We start from the raw sequence: 26461 nt of genomic DNA, 5'->3' as shown, positions 1-26461 counted from the left end.
CAACAAAACTAAAAGGCAACCAACGGAATGGGAAAAGATATTTGCAAATGACATATCGGACAAAGGGCTAGTATCCAAAATCTATAAAGAGCTCACCAAACTCTACACCCGAAAAGCAAATAACCCAGTGAAGAAATGGGCAGAAAACATGAATAGACACTTCTCTAAAGAAGACATCCGGATGGCCAACAGGCACATGAAAAGATGTTCAGCGTCGCTCCTTATCAGGGAAATACAAATCAAAACCACACTCAGGTATCACCTCACGCCAGTCAGAGTGGCCAAAATGAACAAATCAGGAGACTATAGATGCTGGAGAGGATGTGGAGAAACGGGAACCCTCTTGCACTGTTGGTGGGAATGCAAATTGGTGCAGCCGCTCTGGAAAGCAGTGTGGAGGTTCCTCAGAAAATTAAAAATAGACCTACCCTATGACCCAGCAATAGCACTGCTAGGAATTTATCCAAGGGACACAGGAGTACTGATGCATAGGGGCACTTGTACCCCAATGTTCATAGCAGCACTCTCAACAATAGCCAAATTATGGAAAGAGCCTAAATGTCCATCAACTGATGAATGGATAAAGAAATTGTGGTTTATATACATTATGAAATACTACGTGGCAATGAGAAAAAATGAAATATGGCCTTTTGTAGCAACGTGGATGGAACTGGAGAGTGTGATGCTAAGTGAAATAAGCCATACAGAGAAAGACAGATACCATATGGTTTCACTCTTATGTGGATCCTGAGAAACTTAACAGGAACCCATGGGGGAGGGGAAGGAAAAAAAAAAAAAAGAGGTTAGAGTGGGAGAGAGCCAAAGCACAAGAGACTGTTGAGAACTGAGAGCAAACTGAGGGTTGATGGGGGGTGGAAGGGAGGAGAGGGTGGGTGATGGGTATTGAGGAGGGCACCTTTTGGGATAAGCACTGGGTGTTGTATGGAAACCAATTTGACAATAAATTTCGTATATAAATAAAAAAAAAGAAAAAAAAGAAAAAAAAGAAAAAAGGACTCATGAACTGAGTAATAAGAAGCTAGAACATAAGAAGTTTAAATAGGTTTTGATTGTGTGTTTCTGATTTAGGATTCCCTCTTGACTCTAATTTAAAGATTTGCAAAGAGCTAGCAGTTCAGTTAGCCACTGTGCTTTATTTTGGTTGTTTTTATTCTTATGATTATTATTATCATTACTTTTAATAAATGGGTACAGGATTACTAGTTGCAAGACCTAGATTCTAAATTTAGCCCTGTGTCTTATGACTACTATGGACAAAGGGGTTAGCTTCTCCAAGGACAGCAAAAACTACCAAATAACAAACATAGGAAAGGTATTATTCATTTGTATTCTTATTATGAGTATTACTTTACGATATGCATCCCATTGGTATGGCTTGTTATACCGCTAAGTTCATGGGTTTATTTAGTTTTTCTTCCAGATACTACATACACCTTAGAGAAGCCTCCTGCTAGGCTTACAGAAAAAGCAGTCTGCTGGTGGATGGGTATCTGAACACATTCCTTCTTTTAGCTCTGTGAAGAAAAGATAATCTAAGGCCAGCTTTCGACACCAGGTGAAATTAGGTGGGTTGGTATTCTTTTCAACCCAACAAATGAATACTGTTAAAGGATTCATGGGATGTTTCGAAGTACAGAAAGCCTAGCAAAAGACATACCTCAATCTAGACCACTGTTGGCCTCAAGTGATACTAAAATTAGATCATGTTATTAAAAGAGATCATAGTCAAGTTTACAGTTAGCCTGGTATCTGTTAGATAATACTTATGGGTGCCAGTAATTCTTCTTTTTAAAAGGAATGGGCAACTGCAAGAATACCTTTGAGTTATATACATCTCCGTATCAATGATACGTGCCTGGATTTTTGGAAGGGTAATTAAATAAAGGTGTAAATAGAAACCCTATAAAAAATTTTTGTAAGTCAATAAAAAGCATTAAGAAAGAGTTGTATAGAGATGGGCAAGTAACAATTGCTTCTGGGTCATCATTAGTGTCCATGAAAAGATTCAAGGGATGAGTTTCACATGACTGACAGCTGGTAAGCCCCCTATCCAACCTGAGTAGTGGAGGCAAAAGTCTCCACAGAATTCATAAAAGATATTGTAGGTAGCCACCTCCATTCGGCTTGAATCATAACTTTTCAGAGGATGGGCTAAAATTGTTAACCAGCATTACATGAGTGTGTTATATTGTGATCTATGGACTTGAGGGTTATACTACATATACTAAAGAAATACAGGAGGAGATTGAGCTTATAAAGCTATGCTTCCATCCAAGTTATAAGGCCAGAGCCTCCTCTAAAAATGAAGTGAAGGAAGCACTTTATTTACATTTAGCAATACTCTTGCCTTTTCAAATTATAACATGGGTTCTTTAACCTAGAATAGCTGGTTACTTCAGACACTGAAGACAAAAATAAGAAATATATTTGAGTAATGATTATCTGAACAAATTCCTAGCATGGCATTCTGGCCCATTCAAGGTTTAAAGTAAAAATACACAGTAATTCTTTCTCCTTATGGATGCGTTGATTTCAAATTAGCCCCCCCCCAAAGGTCAAGAAGTGATTGCCCATTGCATTCTACTAAGGCACATCAACTTTGTCCCCTATCTGTATTAGTGGGGAATCTAGCTCTTGAAAATACAGATTGGTGGGGATTTAATGGTTTTAGAAGTTATTTATTATCATAGATATAGGTAAGAATATCATCACTTTCAAAGATATCCACCAGTCATTAAAACCAAAAAAATATCAATAAGCATACTTTTTTTAATGTAGAGATTTAATTTTGCTGGTTAAAACCAGTTGGTTTAAAGGCAAATCTAGATATCTGGTTCTGCCTCAAAATATTTCTGGTAACTTTGACACCAACTCTCAAGCATCTCAGAAACACAGAAATTGGGGAAAGAATATTTCAGAAATGTCTGTATTACATATTAGATCAGTAAAAGTTTTGAGGATCCCCCAATTATGTTTCCTATATTTCCACATGTAAGGAAATTTCCCCACAAGTGGGAAAAATCAAAACAAACTGGGGAGCTTCAATGATGTGGGCAAGCCTTGGAATTTTGATGTAAACTGACTTTGAAAGTCTGATTCAAGCACAAAAGAGAAATCTGGTCATGACTTAGGACAAGTAGTACATAACAATACCTAGTGGCTATTTTAATTATAGAATTTAGAACTATTATAGGAAATAAGGCAAAGTTTCAAGTTAATGTTATTTAAATTTAAATTAAAGAGCAAAAAGTAGCTTAAGGCAAACTGGAGAGTGATATCATCAATATGAAAAATCGCAAATTTATTACTACTTCTCTTATAAAGGTTAGACATTGATTATATTCAGTAAAACTCCAGTTCATCATTCTAAGTGCTTAAAAGGAAAACATTAACTTTGGCCCAGAAACCTGCTATGAAAATTGGGCAGGGAATGTTCAATTATAATATTATATAGCATTCTCTCTTTGAAATAGGGCCTAACAATTTAAAAAAAATTATTTCTTTCAAAATAAACAAATGATTAGTCGTGATCGTAAAGTATAAGCAGAACACTAACTAATGAGTCTGATAGTTTTTCTTCCCTGATGCTTATGAGTTTTAGCAATAATTTGCTAAATTTATGCACAGTGAAAATATGATTCCTGATTGCAGCACTTTGGGGGTTTGGTGTCTGTTAACAGCACTTTAAAATTCCTTTCCTATCTGAACAGCAGAACAGGGTATATAAACTACTTTAAACATTACATTTGATTTCAATATTCTAAAAAAAGTTCCATTCTTCACATCTTTATGAACAAAATATTACATTTTTAAAAAATTTTTTTAAAGTTTATTTTTGAGAGAGAGACAGAGTGTGAGGGGCAGAGAAGAAGTGAAACAGAATCTGAAGAGGGCTCTAGACTCTGAGCTGTCAGCACAGAGCCCGACATGGAGCTTGAACTCATGGACCCTGAGATCATGACCTAAGCCGAAGTTGGTCACAACCAACTGAGCCTCCCAGGTGCCCATTTTTTAAAAATATCACTTTTTAAAATAAAGTTTGTATGATTAAAGAACTAGAACATATTATAAAATTTACATTTTATTTAAATCCAATTAATACAAAATATAAAAGCTGAGCCTCAATACTTTATTAAAAATCTAACAATGATATGTCTTTGAATCTTATACTACTTATTTCTAAAGGAAATTCTTCTTTTATAATTCTAGCTAAGTACATCTGAAATACTCACATTTTTCATTTTATAACAACTATTCTAAAATCTAACATTTTTCACAGATGGAACACATAGGCTATAAATAAATAAACAAATGTTCAAAATAATTTTTGTTATGTCACACATATACAAATAAAAAGAATCATCTGTATGCTTAACACTTTTTAAGACCATTCAAACGAAAATACAATTATAATGTAATCCCTTCTAACTATGAAATGTCCTAAAATTAGCAAAATAGAGAACTGAAGTTCTCTGGATGTTCTTAAATAAAACATGTGACCTCAAATCTTCAGTGTTATTGCACATATTACTTGAGTTCTTTAGACACTGAAAGCCTAGAGCAAGTATGAGGTGTTTGTGTGGGTCCATGTGTTAGTACATGCTGTGTGCATGCCATGAATTGTCTCTTAAATAGTTGTAGTTTTCCATTGTGTTGGGGGACTAGTCTATGAGTGAATCAAATAATTTTCATAAATAGGCAAACAAATTGCAAAAATAAACCACTGTACCTAAAAATGACTGTGAAAGCATTTATAATTCAGTCCACCATGTTCTTGGGATTGCACAGTCCTATAAATCAAGAAGACCTAACTGAACATTATCAAGATTTTTTTCTCTCTCTAGACTAGAAAAATGCTTGGTCTTTTTCTTGTAAACCAGTGCATAAAATGTGAGCCCTGCAAAAGATGCGTTTGCAGAAGAGACAGGATTTCAGTGGATAGTGACCAGGCAAGGGGAAAAATTCACAGGTGTGGAGGTACATCAGAGGGGTCTCAAGTGGGCCCTGGCCAGTCAAAAAGTTGCCCCCAGGGCCTCCAAATCAGTCATTTGCCTTGCAGCAACAAGGATATTGTACAATGCACTAAGCTGAGGACCCAGAAGCTCTAAAGTTTTATTAAAAATTTATGAGACCTCTGGATACCATCTCTGGGCATAATAACTACTAGAGTTACAGCAAAGAAGGTATTTGAGACTGATGAAAAAAAAAAAAACATATTATTTGCTGGAGTTAAGAACTAAGGGAAGAAAAGAATTCAACTGAAGATAGCCTGCACAGTGTTTATAATGACAAGACAAAACTCCTCCGGGAGTAGAGACTGATATTTAAGCTGCAGAAAGGTTATTATTATAATAATAAGGATACAAAGATAAAATTTTAGATTCCTACGAAATGGCATTACAGCATCACTCAGTATTACATGGGTGACTAAAGTAAAAGTTAAAGAGTTTCAAAAGTAGGTTTACTTCTACTCTAGGAGAAAATGTTCCCAGGAAGACTTTAAAGCTAAATCTTTATTTATTCTGATTTAGTTTAGATTAATGGGCATAGAAGTGACAATAAGATGATCTTATTTAACAAAAATAATTAAGTTATAATTCACCAAAATGTATAGGGAGGCCTGATTCAAAATAAACATACAATAATAAAAGAAATTTCCTAGGTATCAATAACTGATTAGAAAATAAAAGGAATAATACAGCATTCCCCCAAAATTCACCTAACATAAATTTTTAGTAACTTAACAATTATATATATATAGTACTGCTTAGGATCTTTAAAAGGAACTATCACAAGCCTATAATAGAAAAATGTCAAACCTTTACTGTAAAAGATCTCTGAAATAAACAAAAGTTGTATCAAGTTCATGAACTGGAAGAAATAATATTGGAAAGATATCATTCTAAAATTATTTTATAGGTTGAGTATAATTCAAATAAAAATTAACAAATTAGTTGACAAGGGTGATCTTAAAATTTACGTAGAATAATAGAAAATTAAAGGTTAATAATACTAAAACAAGCCAAAATGAAAAGTAGAAACAAACTAGGGTGGAATTTATTTCACTAGATATTTTGAAAATATTATAAAGCAACAATAATTAAAATTCTGACTCAACAAGCAACAGACATTGATAAAACCAAATGGAAGCTCAGAAACTAAGACATTCATCCAAATGAGACATACAATGAACAGTATCAAGATCAGTGGATAAAGAATTATTTGATAAATGGTACTGGGATAATTAGATAATCATTCAAATCATTTAAAAAATATATACGTGAAAACTTCACCTTTCAAAATGAATCAAAATAAACTAAAGGGGTTAAATTGATGTGAAAGGTAACATTAAAAAAAATTTTAAATGTAGGTGTCTATTCTTGAAATCCAATAATGACTTCTAAGCATAAAGGAAATGAGAAAATCATACAGGGAAACACAAGCCAAGAAACCTAAAAATAGTTTTACTTATTTAAAAAATACTTCAATGAAATTTTATCACAAATCTGGCAAAGATTCTATATAAAGCAAAGAATGACTCATACAAACCAATGAATGAAATAAGCTCAAAAACAAGTGCTTATGTGACTTAAAGAAATAATTAAGAGAAGAAAAATACCAACAGCTAATAAAGTTATTAAAAACTTCAACCACTCTAGTAATAAAAGAAAATAAAGTTAAAATAAGAAAAAAAATTCCATCTACACATTTGTCCAAGTTATGTAAAATAGCAGTTTTCCATGTTGGTTGGGTGTGGCAAAAAGGCTGCCTTCATTGTGTTGGAAGTGTCAATGCTAGAATTTCTCTAAAATGCATCTTAGCAAGAACTATCGGGACCTTTCAAAAGTCATTTACCAGGAACTTATTCCATGAAAAACAGAAATGTCTGGAAATTAATATGGAAAGATGTTTTTCAGAGCATTATATAATGGCAAAAAAAAAAAAAAGGAGGAAAGGGATGAGCAACATTTGGGGAATGAGTAAATACAGTAAAATGTCACATAATCCCTAAGACAGTGTTTTGGAATAACAGTTACTAGAGAAAATGCTGATGAAATGTTATAAAAACAGGATCTACAACTCAATAAACACTGACACAATTTGGTGAAAAGAAATAAGAGTATTAAATAAGAATAAAAGAGAAGAAATGAGACAGAAGAAAGTAAAAAAGGAAGTAGGGGGAAGAAGGGAGAAAGGAAAGAAAGAAGAAGACAAAGGGAGAAAGGAAAGGACAAGAATAACAAAAAGATGTCTGGGTAGGGAACCACACAGATGTTCCTAGTGATTATCTTTGTGTTGTAAGACATCCTGTTATTTTTATTTTCTCCAATAATTCTATACTTTTGTAAATTCTCCACTGTGACCATATGTTATTTTTATAACCAGGAAAACATGATTATTTTTTAAAAGACTCTTAAGGATAGAAAATCTATCATGCTGTATCCCTATCAGTTCCAAAAAGAACTGGACCCTGAGAATATCTGCAGACAGGGAGAGTTAAAATAATGAGAGGTTGGCTATACGTCCAGGATGCCAAACCAATGGGTTAGCTTCATTAATTTGAGGAGTAAAGTTTGTTTTTGCTTCCTGGAGACCCACCACTGTGGTTAATATGAAGGCAAAGTCCAATAAATGCCATATTGTCAAAATTTCTGGAAATGATCTAAAGGTTAACAGAGGTATTTCTTTGGTCCTACCTATCCTGACAGGGATGCTGAAATCCTATTGTGGTCCTGATAAATCTTTGCTGCTACAGGAAAAAATGTCCTGCACACGCCCAAAATGTGACATACTTTGGTTTTCTTCCTGTCTTTAGTAAATGTGAAACAATTTCAGTGGGATTACTTTACATCTTTTAAAAATGATCTAATGAAAATACTTATTTTTCCCAGGGTCAATTTTCAAGCTTAAAGATATTCCAAACTTTGTCCTTCTTCACCTACCCATTGTTTTGAGCCTGCTTACTAACATTCCCATTCAAATGTTTAGGGAAAGGAAATCTGGAGTATTTTTCCTGGTCTACTAAAAATCGTATTTGGGGAAAGAGGTTAATAAAGATACACCAACTGAAATTGAGAAATTGTTTGCGAAAACAAAATTTGTTTTAAAGTTTGGAGAGTGGAGGTTGAATCTAATTAAATACACCCAAGCATCTTGTATATCATGCTGGATGTAACCTGGAATAGCAGCTTAACAAAAGTTGTTGGCTGAATTGTTTCTTTTATCTATGCTACTCTTCCCATGATGTGAATTCATAAGTAGGAGGTAATTAGAATGCATTATAGCACAGATCACATCTACCAACTGACAAATTCTGGTCACCTTTAGGTAATATTTCACCCAGTAAGCCAGTTGAGTTGACAAAACAAAAAGGTCTTTCTTCTTTAATAAGTTAAAGAAAACAAATAAACTGCTTCATATAAATGCACACCTGTCATTAGGATTAAAAAAATCAGTGGTGGCATCTGGGCTAGCCATTTTACATATATTTTTACTAGTTACCTGTTTTGTGTACCATTAAGCTATAATCAGAATTGTTACTATCTGTTATTAGGAGGCTATATTTTAGTTTGTCCTCGGCCAAATGACATGTTTTTAACTGTTACAAAACCCACAATAATGTTCATCATTTACCAATTTCAAAGAGCATAGCCCTATTTTTAAATCTAAACCTATTTTAACTTCTATCATTTGTATATAATTTACATCGAGCTGCTTGCTACTTTATGAAATGCTATCCCATTTCACATAGGTAACTCTGAGTTAGAAGGATCTAAGAAAGAATTCTCTGAGCCCAGATCTGCAGCTGACCTCAGCTTTTCTATAAAGTTTAGAAGGATGTGATAGCAGAGCTGGCAATATTTTCTTGAGTTCTTAATTTTTAAATTTCACATTCAAAAGAAATGGCAGTGGCCTTTGCACAGATCATTTCTTTTGACAAAACGGAAATGGGAAGAGACTCATAACTATTTTTAAAACCTCCCCAGTATGGTACACCGTGACATGTGATCAATGGATCCTCATGCTTTGATATGTTACAGCGGGAACTTTCAGAAATGACTTACTGGGTTGTACATCTGATTGAACAACTGCTCAGCTTGCTACATTGCAAAGTTGGGGAGGCATTGAAGCACAGACAGGGAAAGAAGGAAAGATCCAGAAAAACAGCATTAGCTCAACAAATCCAGTGCATTTGCACAGACAAACTGGTCGTTAAAAAAGAAGAAATTTCAGTTTCTAAACATTCCACGGTGAAAGTGAGAGGCTCTAGGGAAATAAAAATGTTGACTTTGGCTCCTAAAAAAGAATAGCTGGAATAAGAAATTTAAGGTTTGTGTTACTTTCCCTTTCTCAAGTTAAATAACCCATGAAATAAAGAAAGCTGTCCACTTTTGATGATACATGAAGTGCTGGCCTCTAGCAATTAATCAGAAGAAGTACTTTTGGCCAAGCCTGCAATTTATTACCTGAACTTCAAAGATGGTAATAATAAAAGATTAATTAAATCTTATCATTGAATTTATAGCTCTTTTTTTTATATTAACACAAGCCTGAAGTTTCTATTCAGTCTAACTTTAGGAAAATATAGATCAGCAAACAGCAGGTTAGCAATAGCAAATATCAGTAAGCAAGACATTATAGGATTAACAGTAAATGGGAGAAGAAAAAATTAAGTAACCAGGAAGAATAAAGGGAACCAAAATACAGTATTATCCATTTCCCATTACCAACTTGTACTGTTAGTTCATAATTAACAAAAAATATAATTTTTAGTGACTATCCTATTATGTTCCAAGTGCTTCAGAATTTGTAATGCTCTCCAGTCTTTTTTGTGTAGAAGATTTAAATTTTGGTGGATTTAAATGTACTGAATATTATTTTAAATATTACTCCCTGGTTCTATTTCTTAAATACCTGCATCATTAACCTGGGGTTCAACGTCAAGGTGTAGAAGATGAAATATTGTAAGAAATTTCACTTTGTTTTACGCTGAGACATGTATGTGCCTTTAAAGAGCCTGAATTTTTTATTTGTTCAACTTTGATGAAGTAAATGATAATCTTGCCCTGGTTAAAAAAACACCCACTCTCCTCAAAAATGATATTAATTGGAAAATTACCAAATACCACAAATTATAATGTTTTGAATCATTCTTAATTGATTTCTAGACATACAAGGTAAACTTACTTCTACATATTGAACACCATATATTCTTGAAAGACAAAACTACCCACTTGTCACTAATCAGGTTCTTCTCAACCCCTGGGTGTCTATTTAAGATTAATGAACACACTAATTTGTAAAGCATGCTCATAACTAGTTGTTGTATGTTATGTGGTTAATACCATCTTATCAGCCTCACAAATATCAGTAAAAGTTTCCTCACACATGAATATCTGATGTGTGACTATCTGTTTTTAAGAGGTGAGATGCAATGTGTAAGGACTAATTCCTTTTCTGCCTATAACCATTTTTCATCATGAAGGATTTGGAGACTTAAATTAACAGTACAGTAAAGGATTAAAAGTAACTATGCATGTGAATGTTCTCCATAAACTTTTATGTAAAAACTCACCTTACCAATGTCAAGAATTGTTCATAAGACCAAAATAAATTTAAATCACAATTTGGATGCCACTGTAATTGGCAGACAAGGTTTCTGTTCAGCTAAACACATCTACAACGTTGTGTACATTTTATGGCAAAAATACCTGGACGCTCACAAATCTTGAGCAAAATTCCATTGGGAATTCATGGTTTATTTATGACATAATAAAACTATTATGTTTTCAGCTTTCATTTAGTAACCCTTTATATTTTATTCACAAGTCACATACCCTTTTATTTAAAAGGAGGCCCAGACACTCCTTAAGCTTTTATAGCTGCTTATTTTTCCATGAGTAAATGATGTGTTTATATGTATATTCACATACTGTTGGCTTATATTTTCAAATATTTCATGTAGATCTCAATTCTTTTTAAGGTGATGGGCACTTGAGGTTTTTATGGAACTATTTATTAGCAGAAATTAAAGACTACTAGGAAAAGTATTTTAAACTTTTGAATTTAGTTAATGCTAGAGAGCCAAGAATAACAAAATAGCATCTGCAGGTTAGGTATGAAAATATTTAAATTATAATTACTTTATTTAATCTCACTGTACTATGCATTTAGGAGATAGTATAAGCAAACATTATTTATACACTTAGAAATAAGTTATCTTTTCATAAATTAAATAGGTCCTTTACAGCAAGACAACCATATTTGTTACTTTAATCCTGGTGATGTGACAGAAGGTTAAAATATTGTCAGGAATAATGCTAAAATGTTTATAGGATTTGCTATATGAACTTCAGCACACCATGTCTACCTGAGAGTTTAAGAAAACCACATGCTGTGAGTGATACTGTGGGCAAATCAGAGCTACCTTGAAGGAAACTAAATTGAAATGCTTAGATAGATGTTCTCTTACTAAACTAGTCAAGTCACATACAAGGAAACTGTATCATTATGTGAACCTCTTCCTTTTTAATTACTAGAGGGTTTTAAATTCCACCGGTGATTTACACTAAAAGGGAGCATGTCGAGTATGTATCTGCAGAATTAATATGTGCAGTGGCCTCATCTCCATAAGGGCTACAAAGAGTTCATGAGGTGTCTTTCATGGCCAGGTCTAATTGAGGTCCTCCTTCTTCAAGACTCAGCACAATGCAACTGAGGTAAGCTAATGCAAAGCAACTTAATGAAGTTCTCTCTCAGTATCTTAAAGCCTGCCTTGTGATCACAAAACTGTTCATTAAATTAAAGTACCTTTCATGGGCTCATTTCTTGATACGTACATGCATGTATAACATATTACAGCACACATTCATTATATGCGTCAAGAATGTATTATCATACACCCAATGCATAAATAGACAACTCAATTGCTACTTAAGCACCCTCAAATGGGCAAATTAAATTCTTATATTTATTGTTCAAGATGGCTGCTTAACTAGATACTACTTGAAAAAAAGTGAGATGCTGAGTGGATTGGAAAGCAGATTATGCAATACAGAGATTTTCTTGCTATTTTGCTATAGAGGGATTTGATCTCCATATTTATCTTTAGAAAGGAGACTTTACTAGTGTGAAATTTCTCAGGACAATTTCCTAAAATTCCATGGTAAACTGAACATTTCAGTTATGTATTGTATTGTACAAAATAGTATATTCAATTTTTATGTATTCAGAATAATTTCTCCACAGATATATGATGCTTTAGCATCCTTATCATCCACATCATATATTTTCATAACTTTATCAAATAAATCCCCATTCCAGTGTGCTATACATTATATATAATCAAACGTTATTATATGCTTTGATTATTTAGATTCTTATCACCTCTTTTGAATAAGTGTATAAGCTGTCAAAGGGAAACAAAATGCTTAAACTCATAAAGTTATGAGTTTTATGTGGACAATGAGTGCAGACGTACCAAACAACACAGGGAAAAAGTCAAAGGAACAATGCATGACTGGAAATGTACTCCACAAAAATGTCCAGTTCAGAGAAAACATGTTAATGCTACAATGTAAAGATGCTGTTTTCTTTTCCAAAGTCTTCTACATTCAACAAGCTTTCTAAGACATTAAGGTCATTTTTGGTTAAGTATAAAGAGTCATCCCACAGATAGTCTAGAGATTTTGACTATTTGGGCAGACTTTTAGAAATTTATATTGTCAGGTAAACTTTTACAAAGTTCTAATACAATAATTGGCCTACTTCTGAAAGTAGTAAAAGTTTATCAATATAAATGGGGCCCCTGGATTCTTTGATTTGTTACAAACATTTCCATTTATCTTTTTTAAAGTTGAGATTTCCCCAGTGAGTAACAGCTTGTTTTTATAATATTTTTTTACTTCCATTACTATTTTCATCTATTTTTCAAGTTTTTTTCAGACAGGAAACCTAAGATATTTTTTTTTTAGGTTCACTAACCAATTTGATGCAGACTTCTTAAGCTAAGAGTGCCTAATTCTCTTATCAGCAGACAGCAAAAGATAAGGGGTTTGTTTCTTTGCAAAATATCTCTTCCTTTTCCATTTTATATATTCATAATGAGCATTTATTTTCTTGGACTTCACTTACCTTTTTTAACTGTGCTTCCAATTTGCTACATTCTTCTTTCTTTTGTTCAATGGCTATTTCCAGAGATTTTAATTTGGAGTCCCTTTTCAGTCCTGCTGAGGCTAATGAAGATGCATGTTCCTTGAGGTCAATTAAACTAGACTGAAAGGAAAGAACACGAGTGAGTAAAACACTAGAATTTCTACTAGTCTTCAATTTGAATACATTGATTCTATGCATAGCAATAAAGTGTGCATTAGACAGAAAGGGTAAATATAGTCTTACTAAGGTAACAATAGCTGGCTCTGGCCAGGAAATTAAAATTGGACAGCTTACAGAACTGAGCAGGATCTAACTGCAATAGAATCAAATGTGACCAAATGGTGTGGTCAGTAAATGCATGTTTCACATCTCAAAGTCATGCTAATGATGTAAGTCCCAAGGTGGTCTTTACATGTCATGGCAAAACAGACACCCTGAACCTTCCATTTACATTTATTGCTGTCAAATCGTGCAGACGCTAAGACAAATATGAAAGAAAATACTGATTTTAATGCCTTTCCCTCCCAAAGGACAAATCAAATATAAAAGAAGCATCCTGTTTTTTTTATCAAATTCCATTTCTTTAACAGAAAAATAACCAATGGTTTTTAAAATATCTTCTGTAGAATCACAGATAACATTATTTTAAAATTTAGAGCAGACTTTATGTCCCAAGCCTTTAAAAATACAAATTCAACAGATATAATGAAACCCCAACTCAGACATGGCTTTACCTAAGTTGTTCCACTCATCAGTCATGCCCAGAAACCAAGAGCTCTCCTAGACAGTCTGAATTCTAAAAAGTAAGGAAGTAAATACTTGCATATATCATGGAACATAATTCTGCTGAGCTACAAAGGCATATCTATCACCAAACATGAAACACAGTTAGCAAAATCTAACTATGTGACTAAAATATTTAGGTTTTACCCAAAATCAGGCCTTGTGTGTTTCCATTTTGGCCATTTGCAGCACCTAGAAAGACACTAAGCACACAGGGGCCATTTAGTAAATGATGTTACCTAAAATTTGTGCCAGAGCTGCTTCCTGGACCTTGGAATAACCTTGTTAATAAAGATACCACCTCCATCACTCAGCAAACAACCTAACTCCTAACAACCCTCTGAAGGACAGGTTAGCCACTCTCATTTTTCGGTCAAGAAACTGAGGCTCACATGAACTGAGCACCTTCTCTGAGGTTTGTGCTCTATTAAAGGAAGATACAGGTCCCAAACCCAGAATTCTGACTCCAATTTCAATGCTCTTCATCATACCACTCCCAAAGAAATAATAAAGGACTTTGCAAGCCAGGCATTTTGCAATGGTGAAGGTGATTATCACCGTAACTAAATTATAAGCTGACAACAATTATATGTTGTTTTCCTTTATAAACTTTAAATTTCCAGGTCTGATAGCTTTATGTATCAACTTGGCTAGGCTATAGTCCCCAGTTATTCAATCAAACACTAATCTAGGTGTTGCTTTGGAGGTACTTTATAGATGAGAGTACCACCTACCATCAGTTGACTTTAAGTAAAGGATATTATTTTCCAAATCTGGGTGAGCCTGATCCTACCAGTTGAAAGGCCTTAAGAGCAGGACTGAGATTTCCCTGAGAAGGAAGAAATCCACCTGTGGACTGTTGTGCCAATTCCTGTCTGGAGTGTTTCCAGCCTGCCCTTTCTGATGGCCTGCCCTATGAATTTCAGACTTGCCCCCATAACTATATAAGCCAATTTCTTGCAATAAATTTCTTAATGTGGTTAAATTTCTTAATGCAGTTCTGTTTTTCTGGTGGAACCTTGACTGACACACCTATCCCAGTGGCAGGCACATTACTATACAGGAACAATAAATGTTTGCTGAAATGCCTGTCTGAAATCATATAATGTAGGCATTGTTTACAAAATTATTTTCATTTAAAGCTATGCTCCACCATGTCATCAAGAGCTCTTTATACAAACATACACACACACACACACACACACACACACACACACACACACACACTGACTTCAAGGTGCAAACCCATTAATAACACTTATAATCAGTTATTCAAATTGCAAATGAGGTCAAAGCTTCTGTGCCTTCTGACACATACCAACTACATTCATTACAGATCCCCCAAGTTAGATTTAGCACTGAAATAGTAGGAATAGTAGGATTTATACTCTTTATTTTTGTATCAAAGAAATAATATCCTCTGTAAAATAAAACAAAAACAAACACAACCTAGTGTGCTTATTTTAGGGAAAATTAATTTTCTTTCTATTACTTATCAATTCTTCCCCTCTTGGATTACTCATTGAGATAGTACTTTCATTTGTATAGAATTATCAAAACCCAAGGGATGAGGTAACAATGTGGGGCTGAAAAATGGACAAGTAGGCAGTGATATAGTACAATAAGGTGAAAGGATCTGTAACAGCCAAAAGGAGATGGACATTTCCTGTGGACAAAAATAAGTATGGAGGGGCCAATTGTGGACAATGGCACATATCTCAGAGTTTTGGAGACTGGAAAAAATACCATGCATTACTGCTCCTCAAACTTTTCCATCAAAGTATCCCTAAGTAAACTAAAGGAGTTACAAGTATCCCTCCAAGCGTGGGGAAGATAGCCCAAAGCATCCTCTCCATAACGCCCAAGCAAGAAATTTCTTTAAAGTATATTGTTTTACTTTAAAAATGTGGCTACAATTTTTATTCTGTATCCATGTTTCTGTAGCATGAAAATATTGTTTTAAGTCATTTACCATAATGTAAAATTGATATTCCAGAAGAGTAGCCACATTTAACCTACACTTTGTGTCCAGCATGGTACCGTATCTCCTAACCTGGAAGTATTGAGTGATCCTTTTGGGAAGCACAGATGAATGTAGAGTACCCAACACAAAGATTAGTATATAACAGGCCCTCAATAAAGTGGATATGTTGTTATTATTATTGATATTGTTGTTACCCCAAGCAAAAGATCCTGGGACATTGAAAAATTATAGAATAAGCCACACAAATGTGGTGAAGACAAAAAAACTTTCAAGGAGCTACACTGTACACAGAGCAGAGAAGAGAAGCATAGGGCATCCTGCTGAAGGGAGTTACAGTAAATATTTTCCTTTGAATTCAGGCAGTTTTGCAAAGGAAACTATGTCCCCAAAGTCTTCACACAGCCCCTCAAACAAACTCTTTAGTCTCCTGAGGCTACCATGAATGGGACTATCAGCATAGTTCATTTATTTTTCCAGACTCACCTCTTTTTCAGTCAGTTCAGCTTGTAAAGCATTGACCTTCTCTTTCAGGTCTTTGTTCTCTTTTCGGAAAGATTCTATTTCTTCCAATCTTTCTCGATCATCTCTCTCCCGCTGTTCTTTCAAACGCTCAATTATTCTCTCCTTTGAGACAAGTGTTAAAAAAGAGGAAGTGAGAAACCATCAGTGTGTGTGTGCTAAGGCATCCTACAAAAGGAAATGGGAGGCAATAAATGTAAGAAATGCTCTATATGAATCAACACATGCAAGATAGTCTAAATTGGGTTTGTTATGCACATATAACAGCATTTGGGAAAGACAATCAATATGGCTTTTGGCTTACTAATAAAATTTAGCATCACAGAGTTGCAAGGGACTTTAATGTTCAAGCTCTGAGGCTGTTTTGGTTCATGGCAGTACTTGGAAAATTCTAAAAGCAGTTCTAGAAGATGGAGGTTTAGGCACCATGACTCTAGACTTACTAAAGCCTTCAATGGACAAGTGGAAGAAGCGAAACTAACTTCTTGGTTCAACCCTCTTTGCTTGGCTTTTCCATTTGATATCAAAAAAACTTCCTTGGTTTCTGAAGACTCTTCTCTGGCTAGAAAGGGGATCTGAGTGGAGCAAGATCTAGGCCCTCTAGGGGTCTGAACTCATGCTGAGAACCAGAGACAAAATAAAGAATGAGCTCACTGTTGTATAAGTGATTTTATAATGTGCCTGGAAATGTTCATTTTCCTCCACATTTTTTCGATGTCTTCTTGGCAATCAGTAGAGACTCCCAAAATATTGCTTGAATTTGACAAAGCTCAAACAGCAGCTTTCCCTTACTGAAAGCTTACTACATGCTAGGCACTGTGAAGTGCCCTTCTCCATCTAGGCATCATCACAACTGTGGGGTCTGAACCCCCCATGCTACTAGTAACAGTGTAGTAGTGAGAAACCCAGACCAAGGACCAGCTAATTCATCCAAGGTGACCCAGCACATTAACAGAAGGCACACCCTGGAATTCAGGGCTCTCTGAGTCTTAGCCATGTCCATAAGACCACAATGCCACAAACATATGCATAGTGTCATTTAAGAAGATCTGAGCACCTTGCTGTTCTTGACTTATATACTGAAAACACTACTCTGGTAGACATGTTTTCCAAAAATTTGGAAACATACCAATATCAGAACAAGAACCTTATTCTTTTTAAGTAAAATTCCATTTGGGCAAGATTGAGTTAGATTTCTGAAATTTGTTTCAAATTATCCAACACATATCTGAACTTTCTTTTGGGTGGCAATTCTTTTTTTTTTTAATTTAAATTCAAGTTAGATAATATACAGTATAGTCTTGGCTTCAGGGGTAGAACCCAGTGATTCATCTCTTAATATGACACCCAATGTTCATCCCTAAAAGTGTCCTCCTTAATGCCTCCATCACCCATTTAACCCATCGCCCACTCCCCCTCCAGCAACCCTCAGTTTGTTCTCTGTATTTAAGAGTCTCTTATGGTTTGCCTCCCTCTCTGTTTTTATCTTATTTTTCCTTCCCCTCCCTATGTTCATCTGTTGAGTTTCTCAAATTCCACATACAAGTGAAATCATATGATATCTGTCTTTCTCTGACTTATTTCTCTTAGCATGATACACTCTAGTTCCAACCACGTTGTTGCAAATGACAAAATTGCATTCTTTTCATTGCCAACTAGTATTCCATTGTGTGTGTGTGTGTGTGCATGCGCAACACACACACACACGCATACACACACCACAACTTCTTTATCCACTCATCAGTCAATGGACATTAGAGGTCTTTCCACACTTTGGCTATTGTTGATAGAGCTGTTATCATTGGGGTGCATGTGCCCCTTCGAATCAGCATTTTTGTATCGTTTAGATAAACTCTTAATAGTGCAATTGCTGGGTCATAGGGTAGTTCTATTTTTTTATTTTTTGAGGAACCTCCATACTGTTTTCCAGAGTGGTTGCACCAGTTTGCATTCCCGCCAACAGTGCAAAAGTGTTCACCCTATTTACATCCTTGCCAACATCTGTTGTTTCTTGAGTTGTTGATTTTAGCCATTTTGACAGGTGTAAGGTGGTATCTCATTGTGGTTTTGATTTCTATTTCCCATTTGAAAATGAATGGTGTTAAGCATCTTTTCATGTGTCTGTCAGCCATCTGCATGTCTTCTTTGGAAAAGCACCTATTGATGTCTTCTGCCCACTTATTCACTGGATTATTTGTTTTTGGGGTGTTGAGTTGGTAGTTATTTATAGATTTTTGGATACTAACCCTTTATCTGATATGTCACTTGCAAATATCTTCTCCCATTCCATCGGGTGCCTTTTAGTTTTGTTGATTGTTACCGTTGCTGTGCAGAAGCTTTTTTTCTTGAGGAGGTCCCAATAGTTCATTTTTGCTTTTATTTACCTTGCTTCCAGAGACATGTTAAGTAAGAAGTTGCTGCGGCCAAGGTCAAAGAGGTTACTGCCTATTTTCTCCTGCAGGATTTTGATGACTTCCTGTCTCACATTTAGGTATTTCATCCATTTTGAGTTTATTGTTGTGTGTGGTATAAGAAAGTGTCTAGGCTCATTCCTCTGCATGTCGCTGTCCAGTTTTCCCAGTGCCATTTGCTTAAGAGACTATCTTGTTTCCATTGGATACTCTTTCCTGCTTTGTCAAAGATTAGTTGGCCATATGTTTGTGGGTCCATTTCTGGGTTCTCTATTCTATTCCATTGATCTGTGTGTCTGCTTTTGTGCCAGCACCATACCATCTTGATAATTACAGTTTTGTAATACAGCTTAAAGTCTGGAATTGTGATGCCTTCAGCTGTGGTTTTCTTTTTCAACATTACTTTGGCTATTTGGGGTCTTTTGAGGTTCAATACAAATTTTAGGCTTGTTTGTTCTAGCTATGTGAAGAATGCTGGTGTTACTTTGATAGAGATTGCATTGAATGTATAGATTGCTTTGGGTAGTATGGACATTTTAACATTATTTGTTCTTTCAATCCATGAGCATGGAATGCTTTTCCATTTGTTTGTGTCTTCTTCAATTTCTTTCATAAGCTTTCTATAGTTTTCAGTGTACAGATCATTTACCTCTTTGGTTAGCTTTATCCCTAGGTATTTTATGGTTTTTGGTGCAATTTTAAATGGAATCAATTCCTTGGTATCACTTTCTGCTGATTCATTATTGTGTATAGAAATGCAACGGATTTCTGTACATTGACTTTATTTCCTGTGACTTTGCAGAATTCATGGATCAACTCTAGCAGTTTTTTGGTGAAGTCTTTCAGGTTTCCCATGTAGAGTATCATGTCATCTGTGAAGAGTTAAAGTTTGACTTCTTTCTTGCCAATTTGAATGCCTTTTATTTCATGTTGTTGTCTGACTGCAAAGGCTAGGACGTCCAGTACTATGTTGAACGATGGTAGTGAGACTGGACATCCCTGTCATGTTCCTGATCTTAGGGAGAAAGCTCTAAATTTTTCGCCCTCAAGGATGATATTAGCTGTGGGCCTTTCGTATATGGCCTTTATGAAGTTGAGGAATATTTCTTCTATGCTTACTTTCTTTAAGATTTTTATCAAGAAAGGAAATTGAATCAGTTATCAAAAATCTCCCAACAAATAAGAGTCTTGGGCCAGATGGCTTGCCAGGGGAATTCTACCAGCCATTTAAAGCAGAGTTATTATCTATTCTTCTCAAACTGTTCAAAAAAAATAGAAATGGAACAGAAACTTCCAAACTCATTCCATGAAGCCAGCATTACCTTGATTCCAAAACCAGACAAAGACCCCACTAAAAAGGAAAATTACGGGCCATTATCCCCGATGAACCTGAATGCAAAAATTCTCAACAAGATACTACTAAATCGAATTCAACAGTACATTAGAAGAATTATTCACCATGATCACCAGGACTCATTCCTGGGCAGCAGGGCTGGTTCAATATTCACAAATCAATCAATGTGATACACCACATTAATAAAAGAAAGGATAAGAACCATATGATCCTTTCAATAGATGTAGAAAAAGCATTTGACAAAATACAGCATCCTTTCTGGATAGTGATCCTTAAAAAATACTGGTGCAACAGCTACTTTTAAGGATCCTGATATTATCTTTTATATGCTTATAAGTACATAGTATAAGACAAGGCCTGATACATAGGACAATGTAAAACAGTATGTGGTGCAGAGGGAAGTTAGTTTGAACACTTAGCCTGTGATTTAAGGTCCCCCAGGGAAGCAACTGTTCTACCCCAATGACAATAATTTAGGTACTTAATGCTTTCAAGGAAAAAAAGAAGTATCATTATTGTTTTGCAATTAGTTAAAAACACTTTAAAATGAAGTATATTATTACAACAGTGGGGGTGGAAACAGAACAAATCAGTCTACTAATTGCCTACATTTATTTCTTCTTGATTCCAGTTATAGTCCTATTTCACTCTGTCTGTGACACTGGTGAGTGGATAATTATGGGATCTACAAAAGAAGACACTGGCCTCAGTGCACAGGAAGTCTCTTAAGGGTTTTTAAAAATTTCGGCAACTGAGCCCTTACTGCCTTATGCCTACACTTACTGCAAAAGCATCACAAATGGTCACCCAGCTACCAGGCCCTCTCCATCCCATCGTTTCCACCATATGGGATGTTGGAGTGACATTTTTTTAAAGTCCCAAACTGACTATGTCACTTCACTATTTGGAAGCCTTCCCAGGAATCACTCCTGCCAGATCATATGGCGTTTATTCCCACTCGGCACCCTTCATGTGGTTTTACTGCATGTCCATTCCTCCCAGCCCAGCTTTCCAAAGAAGGCACTCAACTCCTGTGAGTCTTTTAACCCATGGCTGGGCAAACTGTCTGGCATGCTGGAGGCACGAATAAGAAGTCAAATTAGGGATCATCTTAGCTTCAAAGGAAGGGAAATAAAATTAAGTATACGTGTTAACATCCAGAAGGTGTCAGAGTCATTTGGTAAGTAGGTTGATTCACTCTAACCACTTTTACTATTGACTGGGCATTGATGACAAAAAAAATCAGCAAGCACTATAATGTTTTTAAGTGTTATTGATGATTCAATACTACGAAATATTTCTCCGTCAATCACAAAACTAATTTAACTGTCAGCCACGCAGGGCCAGATGTCAAAAACATGTGTTAAAAGGCCCTAATATGCCATGATCTACTTGATTAACAACTAACTTGCAGAAATTCCAACAATGTGTTCTTGTTTTAGTCTTATTTGCATTGGCAAGTGCTCCTTGTGCACTCATCTGGCTCTGCACGAATCTAATCTATTTGTGCTTTATCACTGAGCGGGAACTGAATTGCAGTGGCCTCCGGCTCTGTTATCTGCCTTTCTCAACTGCTTATCTGCTATATGGCTACAGCAAACTTGGCGAGACCAGCTTTATAAATACTGTGGGTTCCGTCTCTTGAGCTTCTGTGTGTCAATCCTAGAACTATGTCACACTCAATCTTAACTTGCTAAATGGCATTATTTTTTTGCACTGTGAATATGTATATAAGTTCCTGGAAACTAAAAGGAATAACACACTTCCCAGAATGTCACAACCCAAGTGGAATGGTGAATAGTGCCTAATAGGTTCTATTTATCAGCCAAATGACAGCAAATAATTAGATGCTCTATGAGTCCAAAAGTTTTAATTAATCATTTTATTTTTTGTACCATCTTGTTCCAGGGGGTCTGTTCAATTAAATGTGGATAAAACTGAATGAACCTTGTGAGGGAAGGGCCAATAAAGGTGATTGTGATGTTGTCAAAAGCACAATTATCAGGTTTGAATTTCAGTCCCATTCCATCACCCATAAGCTGAGTGGCCCTGGGATAGTCCAGGGGAGACAACAAAGTCCCAACCAAGGGCCAACTTAGATTAGAAGTGGTTTCCTGGAGTACTGGGTTCAGAAGTTAGCATAGGCCATGCCATGGTCTGTCCATGACATAGCCCTAGGACCCAGAAATGGGGAATGGTGCTGCACCTGTCCAAAATTTTCATCTCTGGGCAAGTCATTTCACCTCACTGAGCCAATTTCCCATCTTTAAAATGGAAGAGGATGGGTTTGGTATTTCTTAAAGTGTGGTCACCTGACCACTTTCATCAGAATCACTGGGCATGCTTGTAAAAATCATAGGTTCCTTGGCCCCAGAGCAAAGCAACTGAATCAGAATCACTAGGAAATGGGACCCAGGAAACTGTTATTTGAAGAAGCTCCCAATTGGATGTCATAGGTAAGTGATGAATCACTGGGTTCTACTCCTGAAGCCAAGACTGCATGGTATATTAACTAACTTGAGAATTAAAAAAGAAGAAGAAGAAGAAGAAGAAGAAGAAGAAGAAGAAGAAGAACCCTAGACGATAAGAATATTTGGATACAAAACAAAAGTTCGATACCCACTGGGATAAATACTTAAAAGGAATCTATTATTCTTCAACCCATGACAGAGAACCTTGACAGTTCCTATCCAATGTTTTTATCTGTGCTTATCAAATACACTAATATCCTGATTTTAGCACCTTTTAAAAATTCCCTCCATATAAATTGATCTGTGTTTGCTTGTATTCTTCAATACTGTGAAAATCTACAAGTCAGATGCAAATAAAGTTTGAAAACTAAGAGCTCACAGGCCAAAGCTGGCCCACATCATATTTGACTTGAGCATCATAATACTTTAATGTATTATGTGAACTTGAATGATCTGAGGCAGGTCAAAGACTCCGCAGCTTGCCACAGTTGCCAGCAATTCTTACTGTCTCACACCAAACCCTCTTCCCTCATTTTTGTTCCCTATCTCGCCCTTCAAGGTATCTAACTACTCAACTCCTCATGTATTGCCCAAATCAGATTTCATGTACTTCAGGTTCTGGATCAGCAGACTGATTAATTATTATCAAGGTAGTTCCACAGACAATGGAACTTAGAGGTCAGCAAATTTTGAAAATAAGGCACTAAGAGAAGAGGCTTGCCCCACGGGAGGCAATAACTCTCAAGTGGTGGCATGGGTTTGAGGGGGGTCAGACTCCCACAGACCTCAGCCTTCCTTGCAGTCATCCCCTTCTTCTCAAAGGAGGTACTTAGATAAAAAGAGTAGTTTCAGATTTGGAAATTGTTTGGGGATTTAAACTAGAATAAATCTAATCTTAATAGGGCCAGTGGAAAAAATGATAAAATCCTGCCAAGAATCCACGATATGAAAAAATTATATGGTATATGTTTATGTAAAGTTACAGAAAGAAATTGAGAGGTAGTAATGGACTGACATCATATTACTCAAAACTGCAAACAGAATACATAATCATTAATAGTTTTTAGACCAATTCAGTCATTCAAATGTTTTACAAACAAAATTACTACAGAGTTTTGGTAATAAATTCTTGAAAATATTAAAAAGAATATTTTCCCTGAAAAATCATCTTATTTATTCTTGTAAGTTTTCAAATTAAATCTTTATAATTTAATATTATAAATGCGACAATGTTATAATTTCTTTCTAGCCATAAAAAGAATTAGATCATCTTTTTAGCTTCTCTATTTTTTTATATACTGCAGAGGCTCTCAGACTAGAGTGTACATCACAATGATTCAAGGAACTTCCTTAAATACAGAATCCCAAGCCCTTTCAAGGTTCTGATTTAGTAAGTATAGATGGAACCTAATAATTTAGATTTTCAACAGGCAACTCCTGGTGATTCTGAAGCAGAAGTCAAAGAAGGCTTCTTTAAAATACATGGCTTAAAAAACCTGTGGCCATTTAAACTAATGCCTCCCATTACACAAATTTGAGGTACTGAGAAAGGCAGTTACCTGCCAAGGTCATCCAGTAAGTTAGTGGCAGGGCTGAGACTGGCTCCTAGGTCTCCTTCCACTTGACCTTATTACATCAGTTTATAGACTATGATAATGCGGAATATAGAAGACAGGCAGTCTAGCTCTCAAAGTCCACATCCCTGACTACTGTGCAATACAGCTTCTCAGGAAGCTGAACTCCCATAAGGAGATGAATTAAATCTCCAGGAAGTAAAGAACATTCTAGGCTAGGTAATTGGGTATGAAAAGGGTCTGAGGCAGGAGGGAACATAGTGGACGTGAACATTTAGAAGGCCAGCATAGCTAGAATACAAAGAATGAGGAAAGACAGATGGGGATGAGGCTGGAAAAGAAGGAAGGAAAGAAGGGAAGAAGGAAGGGAGGGAGGATACAAGGGAGAAAAGGAAAGAGGAAAGAAGGATGGGAAGGAGAGAAGAGTAAGGCAGGCAGAGAGGTAGATGACCAGGTATGAGCCAGATCAGATGAAGCGATGGACTATATAGGCCAGGTTAAGGATTTCAGTTTTTACCATCCTAAGAAAAGTAACAAGCTCGTGAAGGTTTTCAAGCAGGGCCAAATGTGATGTAATCAGGTTTGCACTTCAAGGATCTCCTGGCTTATTTAATGTGCCAAGTCTACTGAGGAGGGCTAACATGGCAGTGGGAGGTCCAGCTGGGACTGGGGGTAGTGAGAGCACATAGAGAAAGGCAGGCACATTTAAATACATTTAGATCACTTCCTCCCAACCACCCCCATTATTCAGCCCAAGCTCACCTTTTCTGACAAAGCCTCTTCTAGTGTTGCTAGCGCAGTATCCGTGTTACTAGAATCTGTCTGCAAGGACTTTACTCTGTCTTTCAGATTGGTTAGTTGCTTGTCTTTATCCCTAAGCTGTTCTTGCAAGTTTTCAATCTGAAAATAAAAATTAACCATATTTAATGTATATTTTATTACATATCCAAGGACAACATTCCTGAAGTGGACCTGTTTTAAAAAATAGACCAAGGTTATGGACACTGTCATCATTACAAGGTTACACTGACTTAGAATCAAGGCCATCTTGATGAGTCCTTCATCCTTCCATAATTCAACTTTGTATTCAAATGGCAATACAGATAAGCAGACTACCTCTTTGTATACAGATGCAAGCCCTTCAGATATGTAAGCACTATTATTCCTATCCCTCCCACCAGACCTTTAAGTCTGAAGTCCATAACCTAATCTTCGTACAGTGTATCAGGGAATACATATGCAGGATTTTTTCATTCAATGAAAAGACTAGTATTGGGTGTCCATTCTGCATTAAGCACCAGAATAATATAAGGCAGGACCTATGTTGTTGTCATTCACTCACTCCTGTATTCAGTATTAAACTTTGTGATATGCTAAATGTTGTCAAGTGGCTGTTTCAAAGTAACCACATGAAAAGCCAACTAGGTTATCATCAGTAGACCGTTAATGGGAAGAACTTGTGATATAAATCAAATGTAAAAAGTACTACACACTCTATTTGGCAACTAAATCATGTGCTGGCAACCAACCAGCCACTTTTATCCACTATCTGCAGCCTGAAATAAACATGCTAAATGGCTGATTATAACGCCTGCCCATGAGAAGCAGCAAGGACCTTTCCTGGGCATTGCGTACATTATCATTCATGTTTTTATTCTCTGCTTTCAAACCATGTATTTCTTATCTAAGGATTAAAAAAAAAAACACTGTACAAACAATTTATTCATATTAAGGGTTTTAAAGTGACAAGTAAAAAAAGCAGTACAACTCTAAGATAAGTCCATTCAAAATATTTGTACTCTGCACCCAGGCTTTCGCACGAAATCATTCCAAATGCATGTTTAACAGTGTGTGACTTAAATTTTTGGATTATTTGATTCATTCAGCATAAATCTGGAATAAGATACAAATAATGACAGAAGTTGCAGCAACAAGGAGGAGGAGAAGAGGGTGACAGTGGGAGTGGCCGTGGTAGTAGCATCAAAATATCTCTGAATGCAAAAACATTGACCTTGCTGATGCTCAACTGGCAGGACACAGGACTTGGCTAATTTTTCCAATGGCTACAATCTATTTGAATGAACAGAAATGGACTTTTACCCCTGCCTCCCTCTCTCCCTTCCTTCCTTCCTTCATCTTCCCTCTCTTCCTACTTCTTTCCTTTTTTTTCCCCACCAATATATCTTTTC

At 35.8% G+C, this 26461-nt stretch overlaps 1 protein-coding gene across 17 annotated transcripts in view; it reads right to left on the bottom strand.

Annotated features, from left to right (window-relative positions):
• The window catches only part of ERC2 (ELKS/RAB6-interacting/CAST family member 2), a 939781-nt gene that overhangs the window by 474022 nt on the left and 439298 nt on the right, over positions 1–26461 (bottom strand). For 11 of the 17 annotated variants that reach the window (XR_005784479.1, XR_005784476.1, XR_005784477.1 and 8 more), the window contains 4 exons: positions 25035–25172; positions 16427–16567; positions 13156–13296; positions 9087–9122 (listed from right to left, as the gene is read on the bottom strand). Coding sequence is in view for 14 of the 17 variants with exons in the window: in XM_040454749.1 (XP_040310683.1) it covers positions 9087–9122; positions 13156–13296; positions 16427–16567; positions 25035–25172 (456 nt within the window). In the remaining 3 variants the exon portion in view is untranslated. The remainder of the gene's footprint in view (positions 1–9086; positions 9123–13155; positions 13297–16426; positions 16568–25034; positions 25173–26461) is intronic. The other 6 variants (XM_040454746.1, XM_040454747.1, XM_040454753.1 and 3 more) reach the window with 1 other exon arrangement.

This window comes from Herpailurus yagouaroundi, unplaced genomic scaffold, assembly GCF_014898765.1.
Source record: "Herpailurus yagouaroundi ecotype Mexico unplaced genomic scaffold, PumYag 213, whole genome shotgun sequence".
Lineage (NCBI taxonomy): Eukaryota > Metazoa > Chordata > Mammalia > Carnivora > Felidae > Herpailurus > Herpailurus yagouaroundi.
Note: the sequence above shows the minus strand (reverse complement) of the source record. Positions and strands in the feature narration are given on the sequence as shown.